This window comes from Ovis aries, chromosome X (genome assembly GCF_016772045.2).
Source record: "Ovis aries strain OAR_USU_Benz2616 breed Rambouillet chromosome X, ARS-UI_Ramb_v3.0, whole genome shotgun sequence".
NCBI lineage: Eukaryota > Metazoa > Chordata > Mammalia > Artiodactyla > Bovidae > Ovis > Ovis aries.
Window position 1 is genome coordinate 32405615 of NC_056080.1, and position 17948 is coordinate 32423562.

Here is a 17948-nt window from a genome sequence, read left to right on the forward strand (position 1 = left end):
ATCTCCTTTCTTCTCTTCAATCCTCTATCCCTCACTTCCTTCCTTCTCTTCTTGTAACCTTGAGGTAAAATTCAGAAGCTGAAAATAAATACTCTTTCCATGAAAACATATCCAAATTAAAATTATTTTCCATGATTTCTCATGAGAAATTTAACTGTACTTTTGTTTTTTTTTTTACTAAATCCTGTCCTTCAACAGTCTTTTTTTTTTTTTAATCCCAGTAAACAGCCATCCTGTTCTTCCTTATGTTTAGGTTAAAATTGTTTTTCTCTACTCTCTCAATCTAGGTATCTAGTTCATCAGCAAACCCTGTTATTTCTACTTTCAAAATGTATGCAAACTATGGCCATTTCTCCTCAGGTCCATGGCTAACAACCAAGTCCTAGTTCCACACCAAAACTGAATTATTACACTAGCCTCTAGCTCACCTCTCATGTCTAGAGTGTAACTCACATTTGTTCTGTTGTTGATGTTGTTTAGTGGCTAAATCATGTCCAACTCTTTGGGATCCCATGGACTCTAGCTTACCAGGCTCCTCTGTCCATGGGATTTCCCAGGCATGAATAATGGAATGGGTTGCCATTTTTTTTCTCCAGGGGGTCTTCCTGACCCAGGGATGAACTCAAGTCTCCTGCATTGTATGTGGATTCTCTACCACTGAGCCACCAGGGAAGCCCCACATTGCTCTAGTCACTACTTAAGATTCTCAGCCTCCTAATCTACCATAATGAAGAAGCCAATGCCTTTACAATGGTCAACTAGACCCTACCTGATTTGGCCTAACACCAGTTCAGCTGTGGCTCACAACACTCTTCCCCCAGTCACTCTATTTCAGCCACCCTTCTGTCCCTTGAACACACACAAGGACTTTTGTACCTGTTCTTCCTTCTGTCTGGAACTTTCTTCTGCAAGACATCTGAATGATTCATTCTCTTCCTGCCTTCAGGTTTTGTATATGTCTCTTCAGAGAGGTTTTCTCAGGATCCATTATAGAAAATAGCCACCCACCCTATTATTATCCTTTCCTCATCCTGCTTTATTTTCCTTTTGAGTACCAACCACTATCCAAAATTCTATATTCCAGGTGCAGAGAGATAAAATAAGTTGACAAATAAATACAGAAAATGTCAAATACTTTGCTAAATGTTTCCTTGTTTAGTTTAGCTCATCTGGCTCACAGAGCCCCACAATTAAAAAGAATTTTTCTCTTTCATGCTATGCTCAGAAACCTAGAACACCTGACATGTCACAGGTGCTTAATAAATAATAAATTAATGAATATAGACTTTATGTGTATTTATATAAAAACATGTTTTCTTAAATATAAATGATTATTTATGAAGAATACGAGCTTAATGTATGGCTATAATATTCAAAATATTTATTACCTAACATAATAGTTGCAGGTAATTTTAACAATATGACCAGTTCTTACAAAAAGCACCATCCATTGACTGTATACCAGATTGACCACAAAGTTTATTCATGTTTTTCCATAAGATGTTATGGATAAACCTGAACAAACTTTTTGGTCAACACATATTTTGAAAAGATTGGTTTTCTGGGTGCCAGGTAAGCTAAATGAAAGAAGAAAACATTTAGCAAATTCATCCATAATTCTCATTTGTTCTCATTAAATGACAGCTAATATTAAACCATGGGGGTGGTTTCACTCACATTTCTAATTAAAGGGTCTGCTTGTGTCCATCTGTCAGTGGGCTACAATCCTGGACAAGACTGAAAGTGATGACTTATTTACTGATCACCTATTATCTACTTTTATTGTTAATTCTCTTTGTACATAGAATTGAGATAGTGAAATTAGTTTAAATTAGAGTAAAATTAGGCAAAGGACTTTTTAAAAACCATAGTCTGCCTTTTATTGTACATGAACTTTACAAATCTGCCTCTAGCTGCATTGCAAGAGAGATTTCTATTGCTGAACTTGTTTCAATGTATTCATGTTAGATTTGGTTTTAACTCTCTGTGTTCTGGCTACCATGATCATAATTGGACAGAGAAGTCTAGGAGGCTAAAGGAACCCAGGTCAAGTCCAAAACATAACCCTTAATGGAGCACCAAGAAAGAGTCTCAGAATACCACTAAAATAAATCTCTCTTGCAGAAGCAAAGTAATGAAGAAAAGAGAAATTGAAGGACATGGTATAAGCATTGGAAACTTTCTATTAGTAAGAAAAACATATCATTGCCCATGAAATAATTGCAGTGAAAGAAAACAAGGAGATACTGTTGACAGTAATGCCTGGATGGGCTATTTTTTTCCCCAGAACACAGAGCTCAACTATATTAACTACTTTCTTTATCATCTATCAAACCAGTCAATCCTAAAGGAAATCAACCCTGAATATTCATTGGAAGGACTGAGGCTGAAGCTGAAGCTCCAATACTTTGGCCACCTGATGCAAAGAACTGACTCACTATAAAAGACCCTGATGCTGGGAAAGATAGAGGGCAGCAAGACAAGGGGGCAACAGAAGATGAGGTGGTTGGATGGCATCACTGACTCAGTGAACGTGAGCTTGAGCAAACTCTGGGAGATAGTGAAGGACAGGGAAGCCTGGCATGCTGCAGTCCATGAGGTTGCAAAGTGAAAGTGAAGTTGCTCAGTCATATCTGACTCTTTGTGACCCCAAGAACTGTAGCCTACCAGGATTCTCCGTCCATTGGATTTTCCAGGCAAGAGTATTGGAGTGGGTTGCCATTTCCTTCTCCAGGGGATTTTCCCAACCCAGGGATCGAACCCATGTCTCCCGCATTGTAGGCAGATGCTTTACCATCTGAGCCACCAGGGAAGTCACAAAGAGTTAGACAAAATGGAGAAACTGAATGACAACAAATCTGTTTAAAGGATAGAGTTTTGAAAAATACTCTATCTACCTTTCTCAGATATGTATGCCAATCAGATATATATTAATTGAGACCTGTAACATAAGAAGACTATTATAAGCCTATATACATGTTATATATATATACTGGTTGGGTTGGCCAAAAAATTTCATCAGGTTTTCCGATACAATGTTATGGAAAAACCCAAAGGAATTTTTTGGCCAACCCAACACTTTATATATATGTATTTATATCTATATATTAAAAATATCTATTTGGTAGGTTTGTGAGTCTTTTAACACCAATCCAATTCTATTACTGAGTAAAGATCCTTCTGGATAGATCTCAACTTCAATCAAGGATAGTGATTCTTATCTGGAGAAAGATCATTCCCTACTGAGGGTTCATCAAAATCCTAGATGCTGCTGCAGCTGCTAAGTCGCTTCAGTCATGTCTGGCTGTGTGCGACCCCATAGATGGCAGCCCACCAGGCTTCTCTGTCCCTGGGATTCTCCAGGCAAGAACACTGGAGTGGGTTGCCATTGCCTTCTCCAAAATCCTAGATGGTTTCCGTAAACATTCTCTACTATGGACCTGATTAAATTGCTGATATTCTATAGCAGTTATTTCCAGTGTGGCCCCTGTAGCATCAGCATGTCTCTTCACTGCCTGTTCAAACACCTAGAGTACCTGATATACAATGAAGTGAAGTCGCTCAGTCATGTCCGACTCTTTGTGACCCCATGGACTGTACCATACTACACTCCTCTGTCCATGGGATTTTCCAGGCAAGAGTACTAGAGTGGGTTGCCATAGATCTCAATAAACAATTAGTTGGTGAGTATAGACTATGTGTGTGTAGTGTAAACACCTGACAATTAGTTTTTCTGATGATAATGTAAGTGCTTGATATTAAGCTTTTGATTGCCAAGGCATCTACTTCAAAGACATCCATTTGGAATAAGCACATGACCAGCTACATAACTAGATAAAGAGTCAGGCTGCCTTACCCATGCAAGTTACCTCTTTTAGAAAGCCTAGATAACTGAGAATTTGAGTTAGATAACTGAGAGTTTGCCTTTCTCTTCTAGCATTTAATGCCTACTCTTACGTTTTAAATTCACCACAGCAAACCCACAAAAACCTAAGTATCCCACCCTTGACCCTAATAAAGACAGAATCCCAAGTTTTCTCTCTGTCTACCTGTGACCTCACTATGTGGTCCCAGACATGCCTTATACCCTCCAGGTTCAGAGCAATAAACCAAAGCTTTTTTTTTTTTTTTTTTTCTTCAGAGTTCCCTGATGGTTGTTGCTGAGATGCTTCTTGAAATAATAATAAAGAATCACAAGAGCCAATACAATCACTACATTGACTCCACTCAAGAAGTATCTGTGGGGGCTCCCACAGGCACTAAGGGACCAGGTGAGTGCCCAAAGCATTTCTAGCCAATAGTAACATTATTGATAAGCTAACTGACTCAAAACAGTGTATTACTTTGAAAGCATGTTTCTTTCAATATAAATGGTTCTTCATGAAGGATAGGAACTTAATTCACAGACATGCTATTAAAAACATGTCTTCACAGTCTGACATAATAACTGCAGGTAATTTAAATAACAAGAACACTTTCTACCTGGTGTTCTTAAAAATCAAATTTCTTGCCCCCCCCACCCCCCCCTAGATCCACACAGTCAGAAACTCTGGCTGTGGGTTATAGTGATCTATGTTTCAACAAGCCCTGAAAGTGACTGTGGTGCAGTGTGATGATGAATGTGTATGATATCAAACAACTCTATAGAAAAAGGTAGCCCATTTACATTTTCATTTGGGATCCAGATGTCTATTCCCTAAGTGTAAACTCTAGGCTTCAGATTCAATTTTGCAGGAAGAATTAGTGGTCCTAATTAGAGAGGGCAGTCTAATTGCTCCATAACTATCTTCTGTTGTAGAACTTCACATTTTTCAACCAGAAGTTGAATGTTAACATGATCAAATTGATATTTGGCCCATTCTTGGCCCAACTGGCCCCAACAACAATACAATGATTCAGGAATGGCATCTTGCTCTCTCTCACAACTTCCATTCTCCACTCACACAAATCTCCTTGGCCACCTGTCATATGACAGGTCCAACTTCTTTAAGTGTTCCATACTTCTGCATGCAATTCTTGTTGCCTTCGCCTTTCTTTAAATTGTCTTTGCATGGACAATCTCAGATTAAATGTCACCTCTTTTCAAAAGGTTTTCCTCCTCTCTAAGCAATTAGTCATTTTTCCCATCTACATTCTCATAGCACTTCTATCATATTAAAGGTCAAATTTTATTTTAATTATGTTATATCATTACTTCTTCCTTCAGATGATAATCTAGAGAAGAAAAATCATGTTGAATTGTGCCTTTTTCAGTGTACATTACTATGCCGGCTACAGAGTTGGCAATCAATAGATATTTGTTGAGTGCTGAAAGGTTATTTTAGCTACCATATAGTTCCAGTGGGACAGTACCAGAATGCCAACTATTCTTTCCAAACTAAAAATAAATCTCTAAAGTCAATATATGTTGTTTTACTAGAAAGTTATGTAGGGCCCTAAGATAGAATAAATCAGATAACTAATGCATTTGCCTATCAGCTACAGAGAATTGTTTTTGCCAGCAACAGTCATGCTAATTGGTAAATATTTACATTTCCCAGCCAAATATGCTTGCCACTGAAACCATTCCATACTATGTAGATATTGCAATCAACAACTTCATTTCTGTCATAAGATTCAGAACACAGAGTAAAACATGTATACCTTCTAAAACTAGCTAGAATTATTGAGCTCAGTAACAGTGGATTGATAAAGAATAACATATTTCTAAGAAAGATGTACAACATAAACAATAAATTATTTGTTTTTCATTGAAAACAGAATGATCACAATCTAATTTTCCTTTCATTAACTGAATGATACCCTTTGTTACTTGGGTACTTTGCAAAGATTAGATTTGGGAAAACATTCAAGGGAATGGTTCTCAATGGATTAGACCATTAGCATAAACATCTCTATTGCAAACACTAGACATATCATTCTCGAAGTCATCTTAACACTTTGTGTAGATGTCACGGAGCCCACATGCCAGTAAAGCAATACCTTGCATTTCTCACCAAATTATTTTAAATCAATATTTAAATTATCTCTTACACATAATAATTTGCTAATGTCTAATGGAAATAAAAATCAATATTAATAAGTAACAATATCCACAATTTACTGATGATATTAAAAATTATATTATACCACTCACTAAAATATAACATGTAAAAGCTTTAAAATTTAATATATTAGAAATCACTTAGAAAGAATCAATTAAAAGTCTTCCTCAACAGTGATTGAGTTTGGGGGTTATTAAACATCCAAAGGTAGGTTAAAGTTTCTGTTGGTATTGCAAGCATTAAATCTCTTCCCAAATTTTCAATGAACTCAAAATCCTTTTCTACGTCTCATAAAACTTATCAATTGTGTGACATGTCCAAAGAAAAATGCAGCATTTTGTACATGGAGTAGCTGTCACAATAGTAACAAATATGGAAATACCGTGGGGTTTAAAGTCTAGTTTCCTGGCTTCCAGCTTCATCCCTTTCCTTTACCTTGAGTAAGCCACCTAAATCTCATTCTCATCCTGAATATTTATCTCATGAGGTCAGTACAGCAACTAACCATGAAAGCATATCTCAAGAGCATTATTAACATGAGGATATATTGGAATCAAAAAGTTCCTATTGTTCACTATTTCTGAAATGAGGATTTCTATAGTCTCCTGTACCAATATTCATCTCTCCAGAACAATCGTATCAAATAATTCAAGTGCTACCAAAGCCTTATATGGGCTTGTTATCATGATCCAGAGACTTAGTTCACTGCCCTTCAATCTCCCTAGTGACCTAATTCTTCCTGATACCAACTAGGAGGGAGAAACAGAAAGCCAGGAGCATACTGGTTTGTGTCTGTTCATATTTATGGTAACCTTTCATGACACAGCAGCTCTGCTCTATTACTTCTGATAGTCAGGCCCCTTGTACACGATGGTGGTTTAGTCCTAATAAGTCATGTCAAGTCATGTCTCACTCTTGTGACCCCTTGGACTATAGCCCACCAGGCTCCTCTATCCATGGGATTTTCCAGACAAGAGGACTGAAATGGGTTGCCATTTCCTTCTCCTGGGGATCTTCCCAACTGAGGGATCGAACCCAGGTCTCCTGCATTGCCGGCAGATTCTTTACCGACCGAGCCACCAGGGAAACCCCTCTTGTATTGTGGATATATATAAACTTGTTCGTACATATACATTTAGAACTGACATAGTGGAAAGGTACATACAAATTGTTATCTCTTGCACTGAAACAATGTTTTTCCCCTATGTCTCAGTATCCTTCTTTTATATAATAAAATTGTTCAACTAATTTTAAATATATAACATGCTTACTGTGTGTGCCTGCATGTGTATATGTGTGTGTGTGTGTGCGTGTGTGTGCTGAGAGCATGGATTGGCATTGAGAGTGTGGTAAGATGATGAAATATAAATATATGCTCTATTCTCTGTTCCATCCAAAGAGAGTAGCCAAAACCATCTTCAAGAAAGAAATGAGCAGGCATCCAAAGAAGTGCCTAAATATGCTGTTCATTCAATTCAGAAAATACATTACATGATAGTAAAATTGGCAATATTTTGTTTTCTATATATACCATTTTTGATATATGTTTTCTCATAAAGTAGAACTAGACATATAAGGAAAACAAGGCTCAAAGGGGGCTTCCCAGGTGGCGCTAGTGGTAAAGAACCTGCCTGCCAGTGCAGGAGACATAAGAGAAGCGGGTTCAATCCCTGGGTCTGGAAGATCCCCTGGAGGAGGTCATGGCAACCCACTCCAGTATTCTTGCCTGGAGAATCCCATGGACATCAGAGAAGCCTGGTGGGCTACAGTCCGTGGGGTCGCAAAGAGTCGGACACGACTGAGCGACTTCACCTACTTACTTACTTAAGGCTCAAAGAATTTGAATTTTAGATGTACCTTTCTGAAATGTCTTCAAGTGTGGATATAGTGATTTTTCCTAAGGCTCCATGGTACAGAGCTGTGTAAAGAAGCCTTGTTTACTGACTCACAATTTTAGTGTGAATTTATATTATATCATGTTCATTATGCTGGCAAGATGGTAAATTATGGTGAATTCTTAGGAAAATATGTTGCTTCAGTTGATTGTACCTCATATTATTGTTATCATGAGAGGGTGTATCGGGCGTTTTTGGCATGGGCGTATACATTGCATGGGCTTTCCCTTGTAGCTCAGGAGTAAAGAATCCTCCTGCCATGCAGAAGATATGAGTTTGATCCCTGGGTGGGGAAGATCCCCTGGAGAAGGAAATGGCAACCCATTCCAGTGTTCTTGCCTGGGAAATCCCATGAACAGAGCAGCCTGGCAGGCTACAGTCCATGGGGTTGCAAAGAGTTGGACACGACTTAGTGACTAAGCACACACGCACATACATTGTGGCAATGAAGACATTATCATATCATAAACCTTTGAGAAGTTCACAGATAAAATCAATTACACAGTTTTACTTCATATAAGTCTAATACAAAGTTGTCTACTACTTTTGGAAAAATTATAGAAAGTGAAGTTTGAAGATGGAAAAAAGTTAATTGCTAAATCCAGCATTGGATCAAACCCATCATATAACTCACTGATAGATGGTTTAAATCTTTCAATTGATCTAGTAGTAAATATTTTATCCCACAAATTGCTTATTCCTCTAATGCAAACATCAAGGAAGTTTTATGACAAAATTATTGGTGGTCATGATTTCAAAAGTGTACTTTCCCTAAATGATTTTTTGAAAGAACTTGTATGAATGTGCAAGATTTTTATAATGTGAATTATATTTGAGGTACAGCAAATACTAAACATTTTTTAGGATTATAAAATAGCTATAAATTACAAGAAGAAAAAAATTTACCTTGAATTAATCTTACCTAGCAATGGCTTTGTGTTTATGTGGTGATAAATATTGTTTGCTTATCTTTATAGAATAGATGTGATAAATCACATTCTAGTAAAAATTTGGGGAATTGAAAGTTAATAGAAGACTTATTTTGAAAAAGAGATAGGGCCTATTTTAAAATGGTACTGGAAAAGTTAAAAAATCAGTTGGATTTACTACAAAGATACTTTAAGCTTCAAATGACACAAAATGATAAGGTTATATTTAATCACATTTTCCCCTTAAACTATCCCTTATGTAGCTTTACAAAATAACCAAAAACTACTTTGCTGTCTCCCTATACTTTACAGATATTATACAAAGGTGTATATGTGTATATATGCCTAACGGATAAACCTTTTACCTCATCATATTCATCTTTATTTTTTTCTATGTGTTTCTCTCTGTCCAATTTACCACACAGACAGATGATAATGTTTCACTGCTTTTTCTCTCTTTTTAAAGCCTTCCTCAACTTTTCTTTTCATTCAGAATGTCCACTTCTCTTAAATTTAGTATATATTTAATTATCTGTACTACTCACCAAATGTATTTATTATGCGTATTTGGTGCACTAGTAATGATCAACAGGGTTATAAAGAAAACACACATTCTTGCCTTGCTCTCTGATGTTCCTTCCTTTAGAGTCTCTCAATCAGTAGAGCTTGCTTCCTAAAGGTTCCTGGATTCACTCTAACTCAGTATTGCTTTCCCTGACTACCTAGAGACTACTTAGTACTACCCCATTTAGCAATTATCCAACATCTCCCAAATATGTATGTTCCATGAGATCAGAAAATTCAACTTTAAACTAATTTGGTGCCTCCTATAGGCCTAGACTTCCGCTCAATTCCAGGTAGCAGTGAAATAAATATATGTCAAATGACATATCTCACAGCTATGTTTATCTTTTGGTACCACCAAGTAGCTTAAACTGAATCAATTAGCTTTCTCTTCTCATTATCTTCAAAAGCATCTAGATAAAATTTAGTTATCCAACCTGAAGTCATGGCAAAAAAGAAACCAGGTAACATGGACAATATCTTTCAGATCTCTAAATGAAAAATCAACACACACACACATATACTCATATAAATTTTATCTCTAAATAGTTTCCCTCTATCTTTATGAAAATATTTATTTATAATCCTGATACCTAGGATATGCCCAAATATGAAGCTCAGGCATTAAAAAAAATGGTGACTCTCCTGATCCAACTTTAATAGGTTCAGGGAGAACATTTATAAAATAAATGAAATAAGTGGGAGTTGAATTTGGGGGCGGGCTATTTCTAAAAAAAAATAGTAAACACATTCATGTGTGTGATTATTCCACAGCTTTTAAAATACAGGGGCTCCTTAGGGTAGGGAGTGCCTAAGACAGTGCTCACAATGTTTCACAGAATATAAGATATCAAACTACTTTTGTTTATTAGCACATGCATTATGGTAAACAACACTTAGAAATGTCAGTGTACAGAGACTGATGATCTATTTAGATTTGTCGAAATGAGAATTCACAATGTCTATCATGTTTACAACCCTTATTAAATTAACTAGTTTAATTCAAACATTCAGAATACATTATTATTATTATTACATACATTATTATTATGAAAAAGTCTCTATACTTTTGATTTGTTGATAGATTTGTTTGAAAGCTTTTATCTATTGTCTGCTACAAAGTTCCGAAATTAAGAAAATTTCAATGAGGCCACTAGATACAGCGATTAAACCATACACAGCTATCTGATAAATATTCTCAGAATTGTAAGTTCCTATCCTAAATATTTCTGAGTTTATTTTTCATTTGTATTATTATAATTTGCTCTTTTTATATTATTTGCATGCCACTTAACTTTAAAAATGTTGAGATTTTAAAAATATATTTCATTCCTATGTTTATTAAATTTCTGTAATAGCAACTTATTAAATACCTCAGTGAGTAAATATAAATGAAATTCGATTAGTTAAAATTCAGTAACTTTACTTCTTGCCAATATACTAAATAGTACCTGGTGCAATTCTGCTGTCAAATACAAAGAATGGATGATACTCTAAAACCTTTTGAAATAGTAAAGGGAACACTTTTTAGACTGTATCTTACAGCAGATTTTTTGGATCTACTGCCAAGATTTTTACAAAGTGAGACAGACTCAAGAAAAGAGTAATTTATATATATTAAGAGTATCAGGCATTGTGCTAGAAATTCTCGCACAATGTACCTCTTTTAATCATCACAATATCATGCAAAATAACCATTATCACCATTTTACTTCTCTTAAAGGCTTGCATTTAGGATCCATGTTTTATTAGTTTTATACTTCCATTATCTGTATTTGACTGATTATACAGGCGTGCACACACACACACACAATAGAAGGATGAGGAAACTGACTTACAAAACATTTGACTGATTTGCCCAATCCACAATTATTAAATATAAATCAAGTCTTTCTAACCTTGAAACCCACAGCAAACCCCTTATATTTCACTCTTAATGGTAGCTTTCAAGGTAAGAATATTTTACTCTGTGTTCATGTAAAAATTATCTAGAATTGTGCTATTGATCACGAGTTAGTTGCATTTGCAAAATAAATAAATATTAGGAGTATGGATTGATGTCTACATATAAAGAGAAGAAACTTATCATTGGTGCCAAATAGCCTATTCATTTTTCTTATACTTTGTAAAGATCAAAAAGGACCAATGAAATGATTGTTTTCGGAACAATAAAGATTTCTCCTGTCTTCTTCTAGTGTATGACATATACCAGCTACTTGATGAAGATTGCTGACAAAATTCTCTGGTGACTTAATGTTGTTAAAGAAATTAATATTATGAAGAAGAATCAAAGATATGTTTTATCAAATTAAATAATTTCTCTTTACCACATATTCTGTTGCTTCTTCCTTAATTAAAAGTCAATATAATATTCCCAGATTTGCACAGTTAAAATGACAACTATGAGAAAAACAATATGGACATTTAAATCACACAGATACAGAGTTCATTCTGAAAAATCAGCATCATGTTTCAATAGAGGAGCAACAAAATATCCTTACCTTAGAAAATTGTGCATTTATCCATTTTGTGAATGTTTTCTTTTGAACATCTTCTCTTTCATCTACAATGTAAAAAGAAAAAAGAAAGACAAAGGGATAGTGTTAAGAAGCAACTTTGGATATCACTCATATTTTACAACCAAAATAACTTTCTGTTAATATACATTAGTGTTATTTTATATTTAGTAGTAAATTCACTGATAATGAAATTGAACATGAGTGATGTTGCTACTGAGCATCCAAACTAAAATGAAATCTGAAAAATAATTGATACAGTCAAGTCCATACTCATTCAAATACTATATAAAAGCATTAGAAAAGATACTATTTATTAATAGTGGTGCTTCCCTGGTGACTCAATAGTTAAGAATCTAATTGCCAATGCAGGAGATGTGGGTTCGACTCCTGAGTCTGGAAGATCCCTTGCAGAAGGAAATGGCAACCCACTCCAGTATCCTTGCCTGGGAAATCCCATGGACAGAGGAACCCGGCAAGCTACAGTTCATGGGGTCACAAAAGAGTTGGACACAACTTAGTGACTAAACACCAACAAAACAACTATAATGAGTAGATGCTCCAATAGAATCAAAAGAAATAATTGTCTATTATTTCTTCCCATAAACTATTCCTGAGCTTTTCCTCTTGCCCCATTCCCAGTCCATGAGGAAATTATTTTTCCCTCCTTTGTAATACCTGCATACTCTAACATAGGCCCCTAACATAGGCTTTTCTCATTATAGGAGAGGTTTCCTGATGATCAGGAGCATGGCTTGCTTATCTCTGTACCCCAGAACCTAGCATATTGTCTGCACAAATTAAGAGCTCAGAAAATATTTGATCAATATGTGAATACATTAGAGGAAGGGGGATCGTAAAACTACAAAATTTCTAGCACTTCTCTTCATCTAAAGTCAGGAAATTTCAAATCAAAATGCAAATGATACTCTTCATGGATTATGTATACAAATATACTCAAAGGAAAAATCCCCAAGGACTTCTTACACCAAGAGATTAGGGTGGAAAATTATTAAGAAAGAGCTTCGCAGAATTCAAGCTTCTAAAAATTATCTCTTTTTTCCAAAGCCGGAAGTTAGTATTGAGTCCAATGGACAGGAAAATCATCAATTGTGATTTATTAAAATGCTTTTTTGATGCTGAAGCTTATCTTGAAATTACTGTAAATGCAATCATATTAGTCAATGTTGAATAAACGAGTGTATGTGAGAGAGACTTAAAATTGAGACATTTCATATTTTATTTACACGGGTCAAAAGAACCCTTATTAAAATGCCCTCAGGAAACAACCTCATTTGCTCTCATATTATTTTTCAGTAGTCAATCTCCACTGCTTCTGAAAACAGATGATATACAGTAAACAATCACTTTCCTATAACACACGTATCTATGCATTAAGAATGTCTGTTTATCTTTAGAGTATTATTAATCCATAAGTAGATATTCTTAAGCAATATAAAAGAGAATAATGGAAAAATAATAAACCTAAAACCATTTTCCTAGATGAGAAAATGTTATTTAGCATCACAAAATACTCCCTCCTTATTTGTGTTAGTCCCACAGCTACTGTGTATGGTCAAATATCAACATTATTCACACAGTAGAGGATACATGATAGCTATAACATAGAAATCTTTCCTTTGTTGACAAGTGTGACTAAATAAAAATAGATACTAATAGCTTTTAAACCTAATCTAGCCTCTTTTGAATATTACTGCCATAAATCTAATACTACTCTTTATAATAATAATAATAATTAATAAACAATTTCAGATGGTCAAGATTTAACCTTTTCCACTGACTTGCTATAAAGAAAGACAGGTCTGTACAGGCCTATTTCTCAATGGCATACACATATATTCACAAAACTTAATAACCTTATTTGCAATTCCACTTATTTTTCCTACATGTTCATATATATCCTATCTGTCAGACATGGGAGAATGAATGAGTCATTTGAAAGCATTCATCCAGAGGTTTTTAAAACATACCCAAACATCTTCACCAAAAGCTGAATATGAGGGTGTTTTGAAGAGATTTTTTTCCAGATGCTTTTAAACGAAAAGTGGGTAGTAAAGCAATATTTTTATTGTTTTTGATTATATGTACAAAGAACAATTTTTAGATAGGCCTTGAAGGCAGAAGGGAAACCTTGACATTATGTGCAAAATATGCATTTGCTGTGTAAAAAGAACTAACTGTGAGCTTCATCATATAAACATCTTCACTAAATGTACTCTTGTACCTCTTTTGCTTTTAATGCAAGAAAAATATGCCTTCCATGGGTTACCTGCTAATATTTTCTTTTTGTATAGTAACATTTATTTTCTTTAAAATGACAAATATTAATAATACTAATTTTATCATTATTATAAGATATAACATTACTATCTTATTGTTTACAAAGCTGTTTTACATACACTATTTCAATCAGCCCATATGTAATTTACCATTTTATACATTAAAACCACAAGCTCAGAAGGAATAAAACTGACAAGTGACAGAGATGAACTGCTATAGATTATCTGAATCAAAGTCCATGGCTTTTCACAGTGACCATGTTACATTACGACTGTATAGATAATATGGACTGCTACAAGGTGATCAGGGTCATAAAAGGTGAACATATTAACACAAATAAAAAATAGTCATGAATTTAGAGCCTTATTTTGAACAACCTAGGGTGTTCCATGCATGTTGTAACCTATGGGAATGACATCCTGGAATTTTAGAGTGAACAGCCTGCATGTCTACATGTGTTTATCTAGAAGTGAAAACTGAACCATTTAATGATACCGTATGATTTGCTTGTAAATATTTTATATAATAATGTGCTAATTATTATTTATTGTTTCAATTTTTGTCATATATTAGTATGACAAAAATATTTTAACATACAAGGATCACCAAAAGTTATGTGTCTGCACATCACAATCCTCCCAAAACATGAATATTACCTAGCCACAATAATATGCTGCATTTTATTTTTTTACTTATTTTACCATAAACACCACATGGGCTACCTTTTCCTTTTGTTTGCTATTAGACATTCCATCATAATGAACACCTTCATGAATTCTTTTCCAACTTCTGCTGTATAATAGTCTTAGAAGAAATTACTGAGTCAACATTATGGAAAATTTCATGGTTTTTACTAAATAATGTCATATTGCTTTCCCAATGGTCATACCAATTTTTAGTGGTATCAGAAAGTGTGAGTTTACACTATTGATAGCAGAGTTTTTGCTTGTATTTTTGGATAAATGTGGTTTTATTAGATATAAAGAGATAGTTGATGTTTGCTATAGTTTGAATATGCTTGATTACTAATGAAACAGAACATAATTTATACATTTATTTATTCTATATGTTTCTACTTTTTCCAAAATACTTGTTTTTATTCTCTGCTCATGTATCTATCAAGCACTTGATAAATAAAATTAATTAGAATGAGGTCATATATTAGCAGTTTTTAAACATTTCAAGTCATGGATTCCATTTGATCATCTGATTTAAAAAAAAAAATAATCCTTTTTGACAGGAAAAAAAATGCCTATACACACATATTTACATACAGGTTTATGAGGTTAACTGACCTCCCTGCCAAAGATTCCATGAAATCCAAGTTAAAAATCACTATTGTAAATTAAGCTACTTACGCTTAGTCAATGAACGAATATATGTTCCCAAGTGGTCTTTTTTTCAATTTTTGTTTTGTTCTTATTATGCTAAAATTTTATACTTGTATATAGTTAAATCTGGGGCTTCCTTGATAGCTCAGCTGGTAAAGAATCCGCCTGCAATGCAGGAGACCCCGGTTCAACACCTAGGTAGGGAAGATCCCCTGGAGAAGGGATAGGCCACCCACTCCAGTATTCTTGGGCTTCCCTGGTGGTCCAGATGGTAAAGAATCTGCCCGCAATGTGGGAGACCTGGGTTTGATCCCTGGTTTGGGAAGATCCCCTGAAAGAGGGTATGGCAACCCACTCCAGTATTCTTACCTGGAGAAACCCCATGGACAGAGGAGCCTGGTGGGCTATAGTCTATAGGGTCGCAAAGAGTTGGACATGACTGTGTGATTAAGCACAGCACAGCATAGTTAAATCTATTTCTACTATAATTCCTCATATTACTTAAAAGTTGACCATTTTAAGCATGCTCACCTATATACATTCATAGTTAAAGTTGACACATATAAACCTATATATATATATATATATATATATATATACACATTGTTACAGAGCTTATAGAGACTATTTTGATACGAGTATGTTATTGTAGATATACAATCTATAGTAGGAGATATTAACATGAAATCATTAAGAGAGAGGAGAAAAGAATCAAGTGACAACTGTTTTATCAGGAAGTGACTATATACTCCTATTTAATTATTTTAAGAAACATATATTTTATTTCATTTTCTCTAGGGTTTGTTTATGAGTGATTTTCTTCTACTAATACAAATATGCCTGAGTATAACAATGTGAGAGGCAAGGAAGAAAAATCCCTCTTAGAAAAAGTTACATGAAAACTTCTATGGAGATATCAAAGAATGAAGAACTACTAGTTCCTATATTGCAAAAAGTGACCAACATTTTATTTTATTCTCTCTGTGGGGAAAGCCCATATAAAATTAGCTTTCTGCCATACACAAAAGCCATATTTCATCTCAGAATCCATTAACCCTTTCTAATAAAATCTTTTTATTCAATATATCTGTTCTTTCATATTTTTTACAATTAGTATAAAGACCTTTCACCCTGTTATTAACTTTGATATCCCTGAGACCCTCAATCCCCTATAAAAGTGGGATAATTAAATTGTGATCTTAGTGATTCACAAGAGTGAGTTACTGCACAAAAATGATACTGGGCAAGCTGAGAGAATGTAAAATTAAGGCACTAGGTCTCAAGTTCCACTGTAGAACTTATTAGTTTGGTGGCCTTTATCTGTGAATTGAGGACATGCATTGCTTTTTCACTCATGGAACTGTTGTTGAGATGCCATGAATTCATTTATTTATGCAATGATGTATAGAGAATATTATATACAGAATGCTTAGTATATGCTGGTCACTGTACTAATGATCAAGAAGATAAACAAGACTCCTTTTTTTACCAAAGTTCACAGCATAGTAGAAAATGACATATGATGGGTAAATATTAAACATTTTGCATAATTAAGGGTACCTACACTCAAAGGGTACTTCAGGAGCACAAAGAAAGGGATATGTAGCCACATGGATATTAGGGAAGATATTTTCTGGAAGGTGATGGCTACATTTAATCTAGAAAGATGAGCAAAAATAGGGAAAGAAGAAAAGGTGCAACAGGAAAGATGAATCTTATTGAGAAGATACCAAGGGCAAAGGCAGGGAGATAGGAAACCAAAAGCGCATGCTCTCCATTATATACAATTTCCCTGCACTCTAAAATGGGAAGAAGGGAGCAGAATGGGATGAAATTACAAAGAGAGCTGGGAGTAAGATTATGGGTAGTCTCCATGACATGATCCCTTATATGCTACCACATAAGACAACATGAGTGAAATCATTTTAAAAAATTGGGGGAAAAAACCTACCCAGTTATAAGAATATCAGAAATTATCCTTATTTCACAAGACAGTTAATCACAATCTTTGCTAGGAAAACATTTTCTTTTAAATGTCACTGATACTTTCTTGAGTGCTAGTTAATGTTAACTGAAGAGTCTCATCTCTTAAGTTACCCAGAAAATAGAACTTTAGGAGGAGAAGGAAACATTAAATTTGAGAACAATTTGGAAATGCACATAGGGAAGAAAAATGAAGGGACATGAGTTTATTTCACCTCAAAGATAGGACTATTAAGCAATATGGAAGAGCTATTAGAGTCAGTTCATTCTCTGCTTCCACCAAAAATGAGGAAAAAGGAAATGAGAAATGCAGAAGATTAATGGTAAACATTATATAGGATTATGTGATACTGTGGAACATTATGAAGGAAGGCTCCAAACTCAG

At 34.7% G+C, this 17948-nt stretch overlaps 1 protein-coding gene across 9 annotated transcripts in view; it reads right to left on the reverse strand.

Moving 5' to 3' along the window:
- Positions 1-17948, reverse strand: part of DMD (dystrophin) — a 2668835-nt gene that overhangs the window by 2042566 nt on the left and 608321 nt on the right. For all 9 annotated transcript variants that reach the window (XM_060407875.1, XM_060407877.1, XM_060407874.1 and 6 more), the window contains exon 2: positions 11934-11995. In XM_060407875.1, the coding sequence (XP_060263858.1) occupies positions 11934-11995 (62 nt within the window). The remainder of the gene's footprint in view (positions 1-11933; positions 11996-17948) is intronic.